Source organism: Vespa velutina, chromosome 16, assembly GCF_912470025.1.
Source record: "Vespa velutina chromosome 16, iVesVel2.1, whole genome shotgun sequence".
In the NCBI taxonomy this organism is placed as follows: domain Eukaryota; kingdom Metazoa; phylum Arthropoda; class Insecta; order Hymenoptera; family Vespidae; genus Vespa; species Vespa velutina.
Window position 1 is genome coordinate 3010681 of NC_062203.1, and position 21321 is coordinate 3032001.

Genomic DNA, 21321 nt, shown 5'->3' on the forward strand with positions numbered 1-21321 from the left:
TAATAATAATAATAGTTTGTTTTTGTTTTTCTTTTTTTTCTCTCTCTCTCTCTCTCTCTCTCTTTTTTTTCTCTCTTTAAGAGGAAACATGGCTCGAGACAACGTACTGTTCCGTGAATGTATTTAAAAAAAAAAAAACGTGTCATTAAAAAGTACTGCTTTCATCTTTTTTATAAAAATATTTCTCGTTTACATTTATTTCCACGTTATTATAATTTACCTTCTTACCCCGTAATTTTTAATAAACGATAAAGTCAATCGATCAATCAATCAATCAATCAATCGACGACGATGACGACGACGGCTACGACGATGACGAATTTTTATCAGTTTTGTATTGAAACGCCAACGCTCTTTTACATACCTAGTTGGTGTAAGTTTTATTACGATAAAGGAAAAAAAAAGAAGGAAAAAAAAAAAAAAGAAAAAGAAAAAAATAAAATTGAAAAAGGAGGTCTAAGTGTTTCGCTTTATAAGTGTTCAAATTCCTCTTCCAGGAAAGATAGAACGTGTTGGTTGTTGTCGCGTCTTCCTCGTAATCCAAAAATATAAGTGAGAAGTTTCTTCGTGTTCATATAGTTATCCCGTTTAGTTTGAACTTCCTTGTCCTTTGGTGGTGCTGCTTGCACGCAGGCACCGCTTCTAAAGTGTGATATATAAGTCTGCGTGCTTTTCGTCGCACACTTTACTATTTTCGCCTAATATTAATAAATAATAATGAATTAACGTCCGTCCGTAAATTTCTTCGAAGATATAATTATGTTACGATAAGGAAAAACTCTTAGATCACCAAAGAGAGAGCTCTTTTTCTAAGTTCCCAAACATTCCAAACGTTATTTGTATTATCCATTGATGGTGGTAAAATATGCGTATCGGTTTGAACTGTCTGATCCTGACAAGTCTTTAATTCTAATTCATCTTCTGTTAACCTTATCAATTATATATTTATGTTTAAAGCGTGAAATTATTTTCAAGGACGATATATATATATATATATGCATATATATGTGTGTATATATATATATATATATATATTAGCAACTTACTCCTTAGTTTTCATAGTTTCGATATCCTCATACATTTGAAATAGATAAATGTACTCTATGTGATCCCTTACGAAATTTAGAGCCTCATGAACGTATCTGCAACGAATTGGAGAAAGATGATGAAAAAAAAAAAAAAAAAAAAAAAAAAAAAAAAGATTTTACAGACTACTTCCATTTGTAAAGCTCACACACTTATCTGGTTCCTTTCCAAAATGACGAGCAGCTGTTGCAGAACTGAAAGCATAATACCTTCCTCGCCATTTAGCAACCCCATTGTTGGGATTTGCTGGAATCAAAGCTCCTTTCCCCGTGACGAACATCCAAGCGCAAAAGCCGAGAAACTCAACGATATAAAATATGATCCGTTAAATACGTTAGCGATATTACTACGTATATTATATGATGTAATTTTGTATTATATTATAATTGACATTGATATTGCATTTACCTCCAAATCAATTTTATCAAAGTCCTTAGTAGTGTTCGGATAATAAAGAGTACAATCACCACAATTTGCTGAAAATTTCAATGGAAATATATTACTTGCGACGATGTGAATATAATTTTTTTGGGGGTTTTTCTTTTCTTTCTTTTTCTTTTTTTTCTCTCTTTTTCTTTTTTTTCTCTTTTTCTTTTTTTTTCTCTTTTTTTTTTTTTTTCTTTTTTATGGACAATGTAGATATCTTGTGAAATATTTATTATTACTTATCGTTTCGCCCATTGACAGTTCGAGACGTTCGGCGTCCGTTAATATGTTTACATTCTTTATTATGAGATCCTTGAATATCTCTTGATCGTACACGTTTACATTCTGCGAAAAAATAAAATTAATGAAGTGCTCCGAGGGTCCTTTGTAATACGATTTTGTTGAGAAATAAAGTGAACCTTTTTGTGTTACCTTAATATTTAAATTATGTATCTCCCAAAGGAAATTATTAATATTACTTAATATTATCACTTCATCCTGCAATCCCATCCATATATCCGCTAGGTCAATGAACTGTGGCTGTAAATGGAGATATGAGACAAAAAAAAAAAGATTTTCATTGATCTATCAAGATCGAATTGGTTTTATTATTTATTTAATACATTTCTTAATGAAAAAAAAAAGAAGAAGAAAAAAGAAAGAATATTTTTTATTTATAACTTACATAGACTTGAGTCGTTGGAATGGCTGTCCTATAACGCATCGTTTCATGAAGTCTCATCAAACGTTGTTGAAGACGTTCTATTAAATTTTTTATAATATTACCACTGTGTTCCACGTCGGAAAGTAATTTTCTGTAAGACAAAAGTTATGACAAAATAATTATCCAATGATATAATAAAATAGTGATTGGTAATTATTATTATTTTTTTTTTTTTTTACACTTTCCTAATATATATCTCTTGTTGGCGCGACGTCGTTAAAATTTCGACAACTCGTTCGTAATTATCTTCCTTGATGTTTTCAGGTAAAATAATTTTTTTTACGCTCGAGTAACAAATGTCGTCGTAATCCTCGTCGATCGAAACGAAAGAAATGATATTCTCTATCGTCGCAGTAAATTCATAAATTTTCGTCATTAATCGTTCCAATAATTCAAGGATATCGTCGTACGTTTTCTTAACGGCATCTTGTAAAATACTCGGAACTATAAAATAAAAAGACAAAGTATAAACAATATAATTATAATGCGTAAATTATATTAATCCAAGTTGTGCACATCTCAAAATAATTTATATAATTGTGTAATTGGGGTGCGCTACATCCCAAGGCATTTTGTGGAGCCATCATTTATACAGAATGACAAATTTTGACTGAAAAAAAATACCGTATATTTTTTGAAGCCTCGGAAATAATAATCAAAAGTATTGAAAGCGCATTTTCAATTCTGTCATTATAAAAAATATTCATGAATCATGCAATGAGCAAATTGTTTTTATTGAGCTCAAAGAAATTAGTTATCAATAATTTACTTCTTACGATTATCGATTTCTTTTCCGCCACGTTCGCAATCTCGATTAAATAAACGTATACCGGCAACTATACACATCAATTCCATAAGTTGTTCTTCCTTTTCCTGTTTAGGAAGTTTCACATAATGTGACAATTCGGATGGTTGAAATACACTTTGCAACGTAGCTGTTACTTCTCTAAAAACATAAGTTTCATTTTATTATTTGATTTATTTTTTTTTTAATTTTATTTTATTGTTTTACTTTTTTTATATATATATATATAAAAGGAGAGAAAGAGAGAGAGAGAGAGAGAGAGAGAGAGAGAGAGAGAGAGAGAGAGAGAGATTGTACGTTATAGATAATAATTTAGTTTCACCGTAAAGTGTTCGTTACAGCAGGATTACCGAGACCACTTAAAAGTGTAATAACTATAATTATTTTCTGATAGAGTTTCTCCATTTCATGATCATTCTCGACTTTTTCCGTTTCACAAATTTCAGTAACCAATGGCGTCGTTTTACGATGAAGACTTATCCTATGTTTTTTGATTATCTCATCTAACATAAAATTCTTAAATTGAAATTGTTAATATGGTAATATATAATTAATGTAATTTAAAATATGTAATTAGATAAGTATAGCGACCTCTTTCACGATAATGTTTAGCATAATATAATTGATTCTTCAATGTCGTTAAACTTGATCTACTTTGATCCTGCAATTTTTCTTTTATTATATCGATCAATTTTCTATGACTTATCTCGTTCTCGTCGTCGTCGCCGTCGATCAATTGATAAATTGGATTTAATTGTGTCAGAGATAGCTATTAAAAATATAATTAGATTATGAACAAGTTAGTTTTGAAAATTCGAGGTTAACTTATTCTGATTTAACGAAACTTACCAAGAAGGAAACTATATCATAGGTAACGTTTATTTTATTACTGTTACATTCGTGTAGAATTTTTTTTATTAATATCTTTCGGACGTTATCCATTATTCAGATAGAAAAAATATTTATCTAATAATGTTCAAAAGTTCAACAAATAACACATTTTTTTTTTAATGATATATGAATACGAGAAAAAGTTCGACTGCTTGCGATCCGTAGTTTGATCAATGTTTGTTTAGAAACCGAGGAAAATCGATACGATACGTATATTACATTTTATAATATATAATAATATTAAAATATTGTTTGAAACAGAAAATAAAAAAAATAACAAATATATATATATATATAATTAGGTATATATACTAAATTTAAATATTTGAGCTTTTCGAAATGAAGGTGTATATATATATATATATATATAATATTTATATATATATTATATAATGTATAATAATAATTAAAAATTTATTGAATAAAAATATTTATATTTTTGTGTGTGTGTATATATTAAATCTAAAGACTATAATATTTTATCTTTTATATATTTATTAAAAAAAAATAAAAAAATAAAAAAAAAGAAAAGAAAAGAAAAAAAAAGATATTATTTATCATAACAAATAAATGCAATAAAAGAATGATCGTTGGATATAAAAAAAAAAATCGATTAAAAGAGAAAGTAAAATTATAAATAGATTCAAATTTCCCGCAAATTGAAGTATCGTGACGTTCGAACGTAATCGGTCAGACTCGGATAAGTTCGTGAGATAGGATGGTTCGATAGGCTGGCGTAGTAGGGGTGATACAGAATTCAGAGGTGTCGCAACAGTCTGCGTTGTCGGACCAGTCGGACGTGGTGGTTGGTACGGTGTGGTGTTTCTTCGCGTCGCGTTGAAAATAAAGAGGGAAGGCGACTCGTGTAAGGTAACTAAACATAAAAGTGTTACGTTTAAACGATGATCGCGTGAAATAATAAATTGTTGTTAGTCGTGTTGAATCACGGGAGAGGACGTTTTACGAAGAGAAACGGGGGGGGTAAACATGATTAGTGATAATTGGTGGCTGGACTCCCGGTTATTCTTCGCAAGTGTTTCGATGGTGCGGTGCAAATCGGTGCTCTTTCTTTTGATTCTTCTGACGATCGTCGTCGCCGCTTATACTGAAAGTCAAGGCAAGTTGATCGATTTCATTTATATATACACACAATACATATATATATATGTATATAATATACATGAATAATATGTATATATCTATTTTTTTAATATATTTACATATGTATATATATATATATATATATATATATTTATTTTTATTTACTTTTTTATTTTTATATTTTATAACTAATAACTTTATATTTAATAGAACGTCTATTGGAAAGCTCAACGTCCTCTTATTATTTATTTATATATATTTATATATATATGTATATATATAGATGATATATATATATATAGATTTGATTGATTAACTTTTCGATTATCGAAATTTGTTTCACTTGTTTCGATAATCGAAAACATATATATCGTTCAGATCTAGCTAGAAGCACGTTCGACCTCAACGTTTCGTTTACGAGTACGTGTTTACTTTTCAAAGAGAATGTTTACCAAGCGTAGTACCTATTCAATAGAAATATAAAAACTGATATATATATATATATATATATATATATATATATATATATATATATACATAAATACAGATACGTAGAAACACACAATATATATTATGAACGACGTATACTTGTATTGAATATAATACGAATAACATAATAAAAATTACAATTTTCTATTAAGTTTTACGAAAGACCACCAATGACGATCGTCGTCCATTATTTTTAATGATATTTCAATGAATAATATTTTAGAATTTTTTTGTTGAAAGTTACTCGTTTCATCATTACCAGTTTGTATAAAAGGAAAAAAAATTTTCAAAGGTATTAAGTAAAAGATGGCGTAACACGTTACTCGTTATAAATTTTTTCTCTCTCTCTCTCTCTCTTTAATACAGCTGACTCTTATCGAGAGTTACTCGTACGTTTTTATTTTCTTCTTTTCATATTTTTTGACAAAGACAACGTGTGTGACATACATACATGCATATATATATATATATATACATATATATATGCATATATGTATGTATATATGTACGTATGTATAATGTATGCATGTATATAAGGTCGGAGTGGGAGAGGCATCTCGTCTAACATCGTGATAGGTCGAAGAAAAGCGTTCACCTTCGCTTCGAATAACGGAGAACGCGTCGAACGTATCCGATCTTATATACATAGGTACATAGGTACTTTTCATATGATTCCGCAACATTCGAAGAAAATAATTATCTCGAAAGTGATATATATCGTTTCGTTGTTGCGCGTTCCCATTTTCAAATAAGAAATTATAATTTATAAAGATCAACATTTTTTTGTTGACAAGTTTACGAATACGCGCTATACCCTTTTTTTTAAACGAGGACGATGGAAAAAAAATCGACATTTATTGTTTCTTTTTTTTTTTTGGCGCAGCGCGAAGGGTTCTCTCTCTCTCTCTCTCTCTTTCTCTCTCTCTCTCTTTCTCTCTCTCTTTTTCTCTCTCTTTCTCTCTTTCTTCGATTTATCTCCGTCAGTTTGAAAATGTAAACGAAACTTGATGAATATACAGACGAATTTTGTTCGTACCGTATCGTCCATTATTTTTTTTCTTGTTCTTCTTAAAAATCTCGATGAAGAATAAATATGTTCTCGCGATGATCCTTTGGACATTATTGTAAAGGACATTTCTTTTTTTTTCTTTTTGTGCGTAAGAAAATTGGAACTTTTACATTTCCCGCCATATTTTTATATGACGTAACCGAAAGGATAGATAAAAGCTTTTAGTCGTAATATTTCTTCCTTACTTTTTTTTTTCCTTTCTCATTTTTTACTTGTTTATTTTGATTTTTTTGTTTTTTTTTTTGTTTTTTTTGTTTTTTTTTTCTTTTCTTTCTTTGAGTCTTACGAATACCGAGACAATGTTAATTTGATTAATAATACGAAATATAATGTGTACTTGACAAGGTAGAATTTAATAAGTAGAATTTTCTAGTCGTCATATTCGTTTTTATTAATTAACTTTTTTCATTTTATGAATAGCGAGATAAGGTTAATTTGTTCATTAATATGAAATATAATATATATCTGGAGAGTAGAATTTTTCTAGTCGCCATATTTGTTTCCCTCCTCTTTTTTTTTTTTATTTTTTTTTTTTTTTTTATTATTTTTCTTATGAATAGCGAGACAATGTTAATTTATTCATTGATACGGAATATAATATGTAGAACATGACATTATTCGTATTTTTTTCTATATAGACATGTGATTATTACGTCCACTTCGTTTCTTTTTTAACGGTACATTGACATCATTAATTTTTTTATGTATCACTAAATGTAATCTAGAAAGATTGATCTATAATTTTTACCATTTTTTTTTTTTTTTCTTCTTTTTCTTTACGATCTTGTTCATTTATTTTTTCTATAACAATTTATAATATAAATTATTTCGCGACGATACTTCGAATGCAGTATCTTATAATAAATAATTTCATTATTAAAATATTACGACGGATTCGTTCATTATCACGACAATACTTTGACGAAAGTCTAACCTATTTATTATTTTTTTGAATGAAATAAATTTTTTTTTTTTCCTTCGAAATTTTGATACGTATCTTTAAGGGAGGGGAGGGGGGGAAAATTGAAAATCAATATAAATTATATTTAACGGAAGTGAAAATAGTATCGTAATCTTATTAATAAAAGATCAAATATTTAGTTACGAAAGAAAAGAATTGGCGATGGATGTTACGAAAGACGTACTTGTAGAAAAGAAAGGAAACGATTTACGAAGAACTGTTAAATGAATGCATCACACTGGGTATAGTCATTTGCGAGACGTTGCGATGCGGGTTGAGTCATCAAATGGAATTTGAATTCTCTTTGATAATTTAAATCGACAAATTTTACTTTTCATTTGATCTCTCTGATATTCGTATTGTATGTTTTTTAATGATATTATTATTCCTTTTTATTTTTTTATTTTTTTTTTTTTTTGTAGATTTTCTCACGACTCCGAATATTATTTTCTTTCTCGTTTTCCTTTCTTCATTCGATTTTATTCTTTTTCTCTTAAATAAAAGCGTTTCTCGTGATATGTAAAAAAAAAAAGAAAAAAGAAAAAAAAAGAATGACAACGATGATTCACATTATTGATAAGATCCAAGAGTGGGAACGATTAAAAGCGAGAATACTGCAATTCATTGAATCGTTGAGACGTCTGGTGTCAATGAAGGTCTCGACGTATGTCGAAGTAACTAGCAGAGACATTGGAATAGTCATACATTAAACTTATTCGTTCATGGTTTATAAAGTGTCTTCGAACTCTGAGAAAGTTTAATTCGAATTGACTTCCGATAACTGTTTGCGACCTGTAGATCCGTTTCTTTATCGACTCCTTAACCGATTAATCGTGAGGAAGAGAGAAGAAGTTAAGTATTCGAATACATAACCTATATACATATATTTCGATGATGATGATGATGGACTCGTCTGACTTCCTCTCCTTCATAATCAATCAGTTGTATTACTCATGTAATTTTATATTCTTCCTTTCGTTTTTTTCTTCTTTCTATTATTCATTTCTTTTTTTTCTTCTTTTTTTTTCTTTTTATTATTATTATTATTATTATTTTTTTTTTTTCTTTTCTTTCAATGTAGATTATCTCAAAAGTGCTTTTTTTTCACTATCTGCACGCAGCTGATTTATATGGCAGTGTTTTAAAAACGAAAAAGATAACTTTTGGGACAACCTAACCTATAATTTTTCTTTTATATTGCTACAAGCCGGTTTTATCATTTTTCAGTGTCCGTTTTTTAACGTTAAATTTATCGCACGTATTAGGTGAAGCGTTATTCCAAAATAGTGCCGTGAAGGATGTACTTTTATTTATTTTATTTATTTTCATCGTGAAAATGGAAGATCTTTTATTTATTTATTTCGAGATTCTGAACATTTAAAAAGAATTACTATTTAGATATGGTCGGTAAATTTTGTCATTTCTTTTTTTCTTTTTTGCTTTTTTAAACGAAAGAATTTTTATTTATTTATTTCGAAGCTTCTAAATATTTTAAAAAACAATACTAGGAACGGATTGCTGAAATTGTTAATTTTATTATTTTTTTTCTTTTTCATTATTCTTATATCATTACTCAAATTTTTCTTTTCTTTTTTTTTTTTTTTTTTTTTTTTTTTTGAAAATGAAACAAATCTTCAATATTGCTCGATGAAATTTTCATGGCAAAAAAGTTTCCATTGTAGTATGAAAAATTGCAAAAAGGTCGTTAACCACAGAATGACACTCGTTTAGACGTTTCTTGATTGCCCGTTTTTTTTTTTTCAAGCGTCCAATGGTAGGATAACAATGCGAATTCGAGAGCGGGCAATGAAGTGTCAGCCGTGCCACTTTCTTCTTCATTGTCCCCAACGATAGGGCATACACATTCACGAAGTTGCCTTTAGCGGAAATCTACGAAAATATTTCATCTTAAAAGAAAATGATTTCCTAATATAAACGAACTTTAACGTTTGAGTTTTCTCAACAAATATTTAAAGGAGAACGACTTATATTTTTTTTTCTTTTTCTTTTTCTTTTTTTTTTTTATCAATTTTTATCCTCTTATATTCTTATTATTTCTAATATGAAAAATAGAAAAATAACTAGATGTGATATAGTAATTTCATATTAAATTCTTTACCTCTAACAATGACTCACTCTGTGAATGATAATAATCATTCATAAGATTGTTATTAGATACATACAGTTTCATTAGATACATATTAAATTCTTTACCTAACAATGACTCACTCTGTGAATGAAAATAATCATTTATAAATTGGATTATTAGATATGTACATATAGTTTTATATTAATAATATAAAAGTCACTAGATGTGATACAGTAACCTTATATTAAACATTTCACCTGACAATGAATCACACTGTGCATGAATATAATCATTTATAAATTTATAATTAGATATATAGGTATATAGTTTTATATTAACAATTGAAAATTTACTAGTCACATTATATAGTAACGTTACATTAAACTCTTTACCTGATAATGAATCATTCAATGTAATAAAAGAAATTATTAATAGGTTCGTTATTAGTGTTTAATTGACGTACTTGAAATAGTGGGATCGTAAAAAAAAAAAAAAAGGAGAAAGGAGAAAAAAAGCATTAGTTCGACGAATCAGTGATAAGTACTTCATTCTTCCTACTAGTTTTCACTGGCCAACTTGTAAGTTTCCACGAAGACACGAGAATCGTTTAATGCGTTAGAAAGAGCCTCATTCTTAAGTCAATAGCTTAATCGCCGTATAAATCGTTTTCCCAACTATAATGTCGGTTACAATGTAGGCGTTGACTGTGAAGAAACACGACGGAAAGATTTCGCTTATCTTTAGTAAGTTATACAGTTTTGGATCTCAATGAATTATCGTTTAGCAAGTTGAATTTCTTCGAAAGTTGAATATCCAAAGTTACTAGTATCAAAAAATCACTAGAAATTAATCAGCAATTAATCCATATAATCTTGACGTTGTTGTCTTAAATTTTAGTAGATTTATCGAAAGGTTTTTTTATTTTTTGTTATAAAAAATAAAACTATATTTATTATATAACTGTATTATAAAAATGTAGTTTTATTTTGTTATAAAAAATAAAACTAAATTTTTGCAAAATAATTTAGAAAAATAGAAAAGTTTTTTTTATTTCAAAATGTATTAAAGAAACTATAATCTTATTTAAATATAATTTAAAACAATAAAGCTTTATTTATATACAAAAAAGAAAAAATAGAAATAATTAAAATAATCATAATACATCAATAATATATCAAATCGTCCGAATTTAACTATTGATTTACAATAATTATTTTAGAGAATTTCATTATTGAAAAAAAAAAAGAAAAAGAAATTGGATTAGAATATTTAATTATTTTTAAGATATCAGTAAATTATTAATGTATTATTTGATAAAATGTTGCTAGATTAGTTCATCGATTATACGATTAATCGAATGATTCATAACAGTATATGGTCGATTAATCAAGATCCTTTATGTACAATTTGATTAACTTCCGGAAGTTCGAGGTTAACTGCATATTCACGGATCCGTTTCGATGAGAGAGAATTGCAGATCAGCGATTGACAAATCGAGCTATGCGAGCTTATAGACGACTCAACTCGGACTGAACTAGATGGTACCTCCTGTCTATTTGGCTCAGGAATGAGAGAAAGGGATGCTGTAGACCGAACGTGTACGGAATTTAATCGACCAGTTTGCAGGACTTCTGAAACTTCTCCTTTCATGAGATTTATCGGTCGTTAGCAGGAAATAGCAAGAGAGAAGGAAACGTATAAATCATTTTTTTTCTTCTTCTTCTTCTTTTTCTCTTGAAGATATTCGACTGGAATCTTCAATATTAATAAGAAGAGTTTCTCAATGTGATAGTAAATCGGACGATAACATGATTTACGATACTTCGGATACTTTTCATTTCAAACTGTGTTGATTCTAACTTTTTACCATTTTAGTCGTCAGACTTGGGTGAGATATCATGGACCCCAATCAAACTTTTATCCTGGAATGTGACATCGACCAGTTGAATATATGTTTTATGATTTAGCTACCAATTGTATTTGCATCTCTTTTATCTTCTCTTTTTTTTTTTACTTTTTTACTTTTTTAGAAGAGCAGACAAGATTCAGGGCGTTGACTCGAATTTAATCATTCTGGTTCATCAGACTACGAGATATCGCAGTAGTTCAGTCATATTTTCTTTTTCTTTTTCTTTTTTTTTTTTTTTTTTTTGGAATGTAAATTCGATGCATCTCGCACAAGTTTTTGTAACTTACTTATTTTGTTATTTACATTTCTTTTATCTTGATTTCAAATTAACTGAAACTTTATTATTCTGGTTGGTATGTCTGATGATATTACGGTTCAATCAAACTTTTTTCTATAATGTCAAATCAACCATTCTCATCTCCATATACTTTGCAACTTATTAATAATGTTATTTGCATTTCTTTTTGAACAAAACTTAATTATCCAAGATAATACTGATTGTTAGACTTTGCGATGTCATAATTCGATCAAACTTCATTTTGTTAGATTAAATCGACTCATTACATATTATCAGTTTTAAGTATCTTATCATTTTTATCAATTTATTTTAATTCTTATGTCTTATGTGTCGGTTATCTTTTTGTTATTATTATTTTTTTTTTTTTATATTATATATTTCATTAACGAAGTTTCATTATCAAGTTATTATATGAGAAAATATTTCATTAAGTTACAGCGAATAATATATTTCTGCTTATTATATACGAGTATAACAAACACATTGAACTATAACAAATTCTAAATATATCCTTGAAACCATAATATGATGATAAATTCATTTTAGTAATTTGATATTTTTCATGACATATTTTTGTGCAATAGAAAGATAAGTTATAATTTTCGAAATAATTATATGCATATTGTGACGACTGCATTATATTTTCTTTGTTTCTCTCTCTCTTTTTTTTTTTTTTTTTTTTTTTTTTTTTATTGTATTTCACGTCATGCAACTTGGACTTTATCATTTTGATTTACCATATCTGACGAAGTCACAGAAGAATAAAATTTTTTTTTTTTCTGTTACTGTAAAATCGAACAATCGAATGTAATAGATTTTGTGTCTAACCAATTGCATTATTTGCATTACTTTCTGTTTCACTTTTTCGAGAAAAAACGAACGATGTGAACACGATCGATGTTTCAAAATGTAACAAATTTACATTTTAACGTCAATTGACCTATTAAATACAATTGGTCGTCAGGTCGACGTTACGGAATACAAATTAAACGGTGAATTTTCATTGAGATATTTACATTGCAAAAAAGCAAGCTTCGGTAGGATAATATGCGAAGACGGAGGAGGAGTAGGAGGAGATAGAGGAGTAGGAGGAGATAGAAGAGGAGGATGAGGAGAAGAAGGAGGAGGAGGAGGAGGAGAAGGAGGAGGAGGAGGAGGAGACGTAGGATAATTGATGGTACTCGCGCGTTGATCGGAGGAAATCTCAATTACGCCTGTTGGGTTTCTGCACGAGCGTAGGAAATTCGTTAAACATTAATAAACGAATAACATTGTGGTTTAAATTTAAATAAATTTTTTATATTTTTATTATAGATTGATTTGTTTATATATGTCATTATTATGGGAAATAAAAAAAAGAAAAAAAAAAAAAAAAGAAAAAAAGTACATTATCAATTAATACGAGACATTGAAAATTCTTAAAACAATTGTTTTGATTATTTAAAAAAAAAAAAAAAAAAAAAAAAAAAGAAAAAAAAATAATAATAACTGTCGTTTAAATTTAAACAAATTTTTATATTTTCATTACAAATCGATTTGTCATGAACAATATGTATTTATAAATACATTGAATCGTTGATTTTTTTTTTGTGAACAAATGAAAGAATATTATTTTTAATTAATAAAAGAATAAAAAAAAAAAAATGATTTTTAAACAGATGATTTAATTTTTTAATTATTATTACAAATTTGTTAATTTTTAATCTTGAATGGAAAACGTCGAAAGAATTGTCTGAGCAGTCGAAAATACAGAAAAATGATACGTACGACGCCTTGAATATCGTAGAATTTGTGGTTCAGACTTAAAGCTGAACGAGGAGGGTAATGGAGGTCACATAAGGAGGCTCGTGCCACGTGTGGGTGGAAAACTTTATAAACGATTTGTGCCGAGTGTTGGCGAGTCGTACCAGTCAGACATATATACGTGGATTAGAATTACTTGAAAGTCGTCTCTCTACGTGTTACATCAGAAAATATTAAACTCATTGTTAAAACATTACTCTTACTACGATTATTTCATTCCTATATATACGTATATATTTAAACTTTTCAAAAGTATATTTAATATTATTGTTATTTCAATTCTGATGTCGAGTAAATAAAAACAAATTAATATTTGGAACATTTTTTTCTCTTTCTTTTTTCTTTTTTTTTTCTTTTTTTTTTTTCTTTTCATTTTTTTTTTTTTTTTTTTTTTTTTTTTTTTTAGATGAAAAAATATTCACCTCACGAAATTATGAATATCCTACAGCATAGTGAATCATCATTGTTTTCTTAGGGGAAAAAAAAAAAGCATTTGTAAAAGTAGTCAAAAAAAATATACGCTTCGAGATAGAATCCTATTGGTTTATGAGATAATTCTATGATTTTAATATTGATATATTGGATGAAAAAAAAGGAAAAAAAAAAAAAAAGAATTACAATTCATATTTTACTTACAGGTAAGAGGATTCATTTATATTTTGACATCGTACGAATTCTCAAGCTTGATTGGAATTTATTGATCTCGTTGGATGATTCATTTATACATGGAAAAAAAAAAAAAAAAAAAAAAAAAAAAAAGAGAAAAGTATGATCTATGAGATCCATAATTTGATAATGATTAATATTCGATAACTTTTTCAAGATAAATTGCATTTCATTGGTGCACTCGGGGTAAATTGTTTCTTAAAATTGCACTAAGTCACAAAACTCGAATGAGCTTACATGGACTGTTGGATGTATCGTTAAAAAAAAAAAAACAAAAAAAATATTTGAATACAAATTTATAAATTAAAAATAGAGAAGTATTATTTATTCGTCATTTTAAATAATCTCATAGTTTTATATACGCTAATATACAATTGTTAAGAAGATAAAAATAAAAAAAAAAATAAAAAAATAAAAAAAAGAGCAAAGAAAGTAAGAAAAAATTGCAACTCGTATTCCTCTTAATACACTTGAAAGAAAATTTTTTTTTTCCTTTTGACGTTGTACAAAGTTGTACAAAATTTGACTGAGCTTATAGGAATGTTGGACGAGTCAAGTTGGATTTAATTGGTAACCTATAAACCAGTACAAAAAAAAAAAAAAGAAAAAGAAAAAGAAAAAAAAAAGAAAATCTGATTTATTTTCTCTTGATATTGTCCTAGTAATCAAATTTTTTAATTTTTTAATCAGAATGCTTATAGATTATTTCTTTCATTAATTTTTTAAATTATCGAATATTAGGGAGTATAAAATTATGGGATTATATTTCATGTGAATGAATGAAATCTTTTTTTCTTTTTTTTTTTTTTTTATTCATAGACTTTTATCAAAATATTTTCTCATTATAAATATCAGATAAACGATAAGAAAAAGTTCAGATAGATAGATATTTATAAATAAATAAGAACAGTGGTCCAATTTGTATGAAATTGTATACTTTCTTATAGTGTTCGATAGGTATCATATATCTATAAGAAAAATGAGAGAAATTCTATTCTGCTCGTTGACACACTCGAAAGGGATCATCGTTTCCTTGACATCTTACAAAGTCACGAAACTCGAATGAGTTTACATGGGCTGTTGGATGATCCTATAAAAAGACGAAGAAGAGAAGAAAAAGAAAAAAAAAAAGAAGAAGACGAAGACGGAGACGAAGACGAAGACGAAGACGAAGACGAAGAAGAAGAAGAAGAAGAAGAAGAAGAAGAAGAAGTTTGGATAAAAACTGTGCACTCAATGCAGACAGTAAAACTCGTTACGGATATAGACCGAAAGGCAAGACAGCTGTTAGCTGGCGAAGGGTGAAATGAAAAGGGAAAACGGTAGCGAGGGTGGGGATAAGGGAACATATTTTTGAAACGGCTTGCGTACGAGCATGTATATACCTAAAGACTGGTGGTGTGCGAAATAAGGAACGGAGGACATAAATGGGTTCACATTCATGAGTAATCATAAATTTTTTTTCGTCGAGCCTATTGACCCTTCTAATCAACGTTTCCCGTGACTTACCCTATATAATTTTAACGATTTTTTTTTTCTTTTTTTTTCTTTTTTTTTCTTTTTTTTTATGTTTGACCATCGGCGTATACGAACGTGTGAAGGTCAGAAAAAATAAAATATATATATATATATATATATATATATCTACACAATGTGGTCACGATGTAACACGGTTTATTTTAGTTCGTGATTAATGTTAAAATATTACGTTGAAATTAATAGAAATGTTAATGTTATTAATTAAAGCTCAATAGTTTGTCATTAGATAAGAATTATTAATTAATAATTTTATTTTTATATTATTACGATATGTTATTACATTTTAAGACGTTTTCTTTTTTTCTTTTTTTTTTATTCTTTTTTTCTTTTCTCTCTCTTTCTCTCTCTTTTTAGTCTTGATAATTTGACCTTTAAAAATATTATACAAGTATTACAGTATTTATATTAATAAAATGAATAAAGAAAGGTTTATTAAAAAAAAAAAAAAAAAAAAAAAAAAAAAGGATCAATAATTTGTTGATATTATATTATACAACTTGAAGTATAAAAATACGATAACATATGTATTATAGTTTAATCGTCCTTGAAAACTTGCGTGAACTAGGCTTCACAACTGACATCAGCGAAAACACCCACAAAAGTGTAACTAGGACTCCATCGAAAGAAAGTCCAAGGTCATCTTATCGATCTTCGATTTGTACTTACAGAGAGAGAGAGAGAGAGAGAGAGAGAGAGAGAGAGAGAGAGAGAGAGAGAGAGAGAGAGAGAGAGAGAGAGAGAGAGAGAGAGAGTGAATGAGTGAGCGAGTGATTGAATGTATGTGTGTGATAGAGAAAGAGAAAGAATTCATGTATATTTAGATGAAAGAACAACATACCATATCTATCGGATAGACGTACATCCCGTAGAAATCGAAATAATTAGCACAATCTCAAGGTAACAACGATTGTTCTGTGTTACGAGGACAAATCGATTGCTCCTTTATCTCGACATTTGAAACGACTATTTTTAGCTCTTTGGATTTGCAACCAGGGCTCTTTTTATTCTTCTTCTTCTTCTTTCGTCTCTCGGAAAAACGATTTGGGTAAAAGCTTACTACGAACACTACTCCATATTGAATGCATACATATATATATATATATGCAAAATACAAATAAATAAATAAATATATATGTGTGTGTGTATATATATATATATATATATACAAAATACAAATAAATAAATATATATATATTTTGTAGTTTTAACTCGTAGATTGAACTTAGGATGTATGAATTTTACTTGTAGCTTTTTATTCAGTTCCTTTGAAATTTACATATTTATTATATAACTGAAATGTGCTTTCTAGAGAGACTTGTGCCTTGACAAAGAAATAGTAGAGATAGAGAATTAGAAAGATAGAAAGGAAGAAAGAAAGAAAGAGAAAGAAAGAAACAGATGATTTGTAATTTTCTGTGGAAAAAAAAAAAACGACGTGATAGTATGCCTGTATTATATTGTAAAAATTACATTGTATATAGCTTATGAATCATGCATCCTACAGTATAATTACAGAGAAACGTCTTAACAAATAATATACATATACATATATATACATAGCATAAGATATTTTTGATCGTATGCATTCCTTATTTTTATCGTGGAATTTTTTTTCCTTGTTTTCTTTTTCTTTTTTTTTTTTTTTTTTTTGTTCGATTTTTCCATCAAAATTCGACTCAAGTATTATTCAAGGACATAGAATGGATAGAATAAAAAGCCTATGCAATCTATGCACGTTACAGAATTTTTAATTTTCTTTTTTCTTTTTTCTTTTTTCTTTTCTTTTCTTTTCTTTTTCTTCTTTAGTTCGATTTTTTTCGTTATAGAAATTCGACCAAGCTACGGAATATCATAAAATCTACAGAAAAGTCTTTGTACCGAGGAATTTTTAATTAATCTTTTCTTTTCTTTTTTTTTTTTTTAATACTTTTTATACTATGCAAAACGCATAGAATTCGAAAGGTCAATAAACATAAAAAAAAGTTTCGATGTTTCTTCCTCTTTCCATGTTTTTTCTTTTCTTTTCTTTTTTTTTTTTTTTCTATTTATTGATTAATTCATTTATTGTCTTTTTTTTTTTTTATTTTTTTTTTTTTTCTTTTTCTTCTATCAAAATCTAAGACTCAAACATTGAGGACAAAATGATGAAAATTTTGTGACTTACGGAATATTTGATTTTCTTCTTCTTTTTTTTTTTGTTTGTTTGTTTTTTTGTTTATTCCATTGAAAATTCGAGCGAAGTATTATATTTATCATAACAGAAGAAACAGAATGACAAGTTTGTACGATATGAATTTTTTTTTTTTTTTTTTTTTTTTTTTTTTTTTTCATTTGATTTCTCTGTCAAAATTTGTGCCAATTATTTATTATCATAGAATGAACCAGTGCAACGTAGAATTGAAAATATTTTCTTTTCTCTTTTGTTTGATTTTTCAAACAAAATCTAATTCAAGTATTCAGGACCATTAGAACGAATAGAATGAAAAGTTTCTTTCAATAGAATATTTAATTCCTTTTTTTTTTTTTTTTTTTCCTTTGTTTGGTTATTCCATTGAAATCTGACAGATGTATTTTTAGTACCATAGAATAAATCGAATGATAGGTCTATGGAATAACAACGAAATTTTTTTTTTTTTCTTTTCTATCGAAATTCAAACGAAATATTCAGCACCATAGAATAAACGAACAAAATGAAAGGTATATTACTATAGAATATTTAATTCCTTTTTTCGTTCACTTTTTCTATCGAAAAATTGGAAAATCTCTTTTCGCGTACTTAACACCATAAAATAAATCGAACGATAGGTTTGTGATACATAGAATCTTTTATTCTTGTTTGTTTTTGTTTTTTTTTTTTTTTTTTTTTTTTTTTTTTTTTTTTTTTTCAATTTAAATTCGATTGAAGTATTTAACACCATAAAATAGATCTGACGATAGGTTTCTACTCCGTGCGACATCATATTTTTCTTTTTTTTCCATTTTCTTTTTCTATCCAAATTCGATTCGAGTATTTAACAAAGTCTATAAAAAGAAAATAAATAAATAAATAAATAAATAAATAAATAAAAAAAAAAAATGAAATAAACCTGAAGTTTGTATTGACCTTATGCACGAATACTCCTCTCAAGCTATGTGACCTTAGGTTTCACGGACAGGAAGGTCAATCGACAAGCTGCTTTTCTGTAAGCTACCTCACTAGATTTATGCGCGTTCACGTATTATACACGGTGTGTACATATATACATTTTATACATACACATTATATATACGTTATACATATACGATATACAATACAAATACGTATTAAATGATATGTATCGTATAAATGTGTGTGTGTGTGTGTGTAGATATTAAAGGTTAACTTTTAGCTATACGATTAAAGGTTTACCTTTATATGTATATGCTTATGTATCGTATATACACTTTATATATGTACACGTAGGTATAGATACATTATAATTATATGATATACAGTGTAATATATATTAAATAGTATATATATGTATGTGTATGTATATATATATATGTACGTTTAAAAGTTTATCTTTATACATTACCTTTGTACATTGTACATCCTATATATGCACCATATGTACTTACACATACATAATAGATGTATACAGTAATACATTATATGTGTATATTCTTTATTGCTCAATCTGATCATATATATACATTTTCAATATATATATACATATAAGTATTCAATATATTATTTATATATATCATACATTCAATACAAATATATTTATCATACATATACACATAGATGTACTTAAGTATATATATATGTGTATATATTTAATGTAAGTACGTTAAATATAAAAAAATAAAAAAAATAAATAAATACATAATTATATATATAATTATATATATACATATATATATATATATATATATATATATATATATATTTTGTCTAAAGGTTTATCTTTAAATTAATAATATACATGTATACATTTTATTAAAGTGCACACACACACACACACACACACACACACACACACACACACACACACACACACACACACACACACACACACACACGCCATAAATATCACAATTGTACAATAAAATTATATATCAAATGATATATCGTAAGATTTAAATGATAATCTCAAGGAAAGCTACATATCTATTGTCCTCGTTCACTATTATTGATTTGAACAAAATCATTTAAAGATCCTATTTCATTGTGATTATTAAAATGAATTGTTAGAACGTGACGTGCGCGTGCCAATGGCGTCGAAAACTTCTATATTGTTTTTATACAAACATATGCCATATGTTCCTCCGAAAGTTGATGCCTTTGACGATAAGAGACGACTGAGGGAGCACACGTTTATGTAAGAGAGAAAGAGAGACAGGCAGAGACAGAGACAGAGACAGAGAGAGGGAGAAAGAGAAAGAGAGAGAGAGAGAGAGAGAGAGGGAAAGGGAAAGTAACCCCCCCCGTGAACGGAAGTGAGTTTTCTATTGGCACTGGGGATAATTACCGGACGAGAGACAATGACTCGATTCAATGCATTGACGAGTTAAGCTGCGAGGAATACGTGCTTTGAGCTGAACTCAAACGAATGGAGATCGATGAACCCCAGCTTTATTTTTCTTCCTTTTTACTCGTTACGATCAAAAATTTCCCTGTAAACAGTGTCCCGCTTTGTTTTTTTTCTTTTTTTTTTTTTCTTTCTTTCTATTCCTACGATTCGTTCTCTGTGTTTTCTTTCTTTCTCTCTCTCTCTCTCTCTCTCTCTCTCTCTCTCTCTGTCTCTCTCTCTCTTTTTATCGCTCTCATTCTCTTTTCTTAGTAAACAAGTTGATTATTCTTTGAAATCTCCCTAAATCAATATTCGATTTATTTCGTAGTAAATTTTTTTTTGGTAGTATTATTATATGATCATCGTAAAATCGAATTTAAAGGATAGATACGCCATTTTGAAAGTTTCGAACTGAGAGATTTAGTATGATTGGGTAAGATAACTTTTTTATTTGATATACAGGATATATAGAAAATTTAATCGAAGAAGATTGATAATTGTAAAAAATAATTATTAGATTCTCTATTTTCTTGATAAACGAATCGATTATTTTTTGAAATCTCTTTTTAAATCAATATTCGATATATTACGTAATAAATATATTTATTGGATTAATTATGATTGTCGTCAATCGAATTTAAAATTATGCCATTTTGAAAGTTACGATGAAATATTCGATCATTGAATTGAATTTAGCCGAAGGGATAGTAAGAAATTCAATGTGCGTCATTCGTAATACAATATTTTTTAACTAGAATATACAATCAAATTTTATAATACGTTGTCTAGAAAATTTTTTATTGGAGAAAATTAATGGCCGTTAAAACATCTGCTGACGCAGCTGGCGTAAATTATTCGAAGAAGATTATTTATCTCGTATACGTCGAAGATTCTTCATGATGATTCACTCGAAAGGGGGAGGGGAAA

General features: G+C 27.8%; 3 protein-coding genes across 4 annotated transcripts in view; 2 read left to right on the top strand and 1 right to left on the bottom strand.

Annotated features, from left to right (window-relative positions):
* The window catches only part of LOC124954722 (upstream activation factor subunit spp27), a 5618-nt gene extending 5437 nt beyond the window's left edge, over nt 1-181 (top strand). Inside the window, exon 5 of the mRNA XM_047508056.1 lies at nt 1-181. This exon is cut by the window's left edge and continues 1758 nt beyond it. The gene's annotated coding sequence lies outside the window, so the exon portion shown is untranslated.
* A 289-nt stretch (nt 182-470) lies between these two features.
* On the bottom strand, nt 471-2820 carry LOC124954873 (cilia- and flagella-associated protein 206-like). The gene is made up of 9 exons (XM_047508466.1): nt 2751-2820; nt 2416-2680; nt 2198-2327; nt 1752-2052; nt 1495-1562; nt 1209-1387; nt 1047-1142; nt 791-929; nt 471-698 (listed from the first exon to the last, which is right to left on the bottom strand). The coding sequence occupies exons 1-9, from the start codon at nt 2818-2820 to the stop codon at nt 471-473; spliced, it is 1476 nt and encodes a 491-aa protein (XP_047364422.1).
* Nucleotides 2821-4477: 1657 nt separating this feature from the next.
* The window catches only part of LOC124954952 (disintegrin and metalloproteinase domain-containing protein 19), a 73767-nt gene continuing 56923 nt past the window's right edge, over nt 4478-21321 (top strand). Inside the window, exon 1 of one of the 2 annotated variants that reach the window (XM_047508644.1) lies at nt 4478-5049. In XM_047508644.1, coding sequence (XP_047364600.1) covers nt 4920-5049 — 130 coding nt within the window. In that variant the 5' untranslated portion in view covers nt 4478-4919. The remainder of the gene's footprint in view (nt 5050-21321) is intronic. The other variant, XM_047508643.1, reaches the window with a different exon arrangement.

Bases quoted from the DNA above. Each gene is read 5' to 3' on its own strand.
- LOC124954873 (XM_047508466.1), bottom strand. From the start codon at position 2,820: ATGGCTCCACAAAATGCCTTGGGATGTAGCGCACCCCAATTACACAAT. The intron at 1,563-1,751 runs GTAATAATAAAT...TGAAATTTTCAG, and splicing joins GTCAATGGGCGAAACGATAA to CAAATTGTGGTGATTGTACT. The intron at 1,143-1,208 runs GTAAAATCTTTT...AATTCGTTGCAG, and splicing joins TTTACAAATGGAAGTAGTCT to ATACGTTCATGAGGCTCTAA.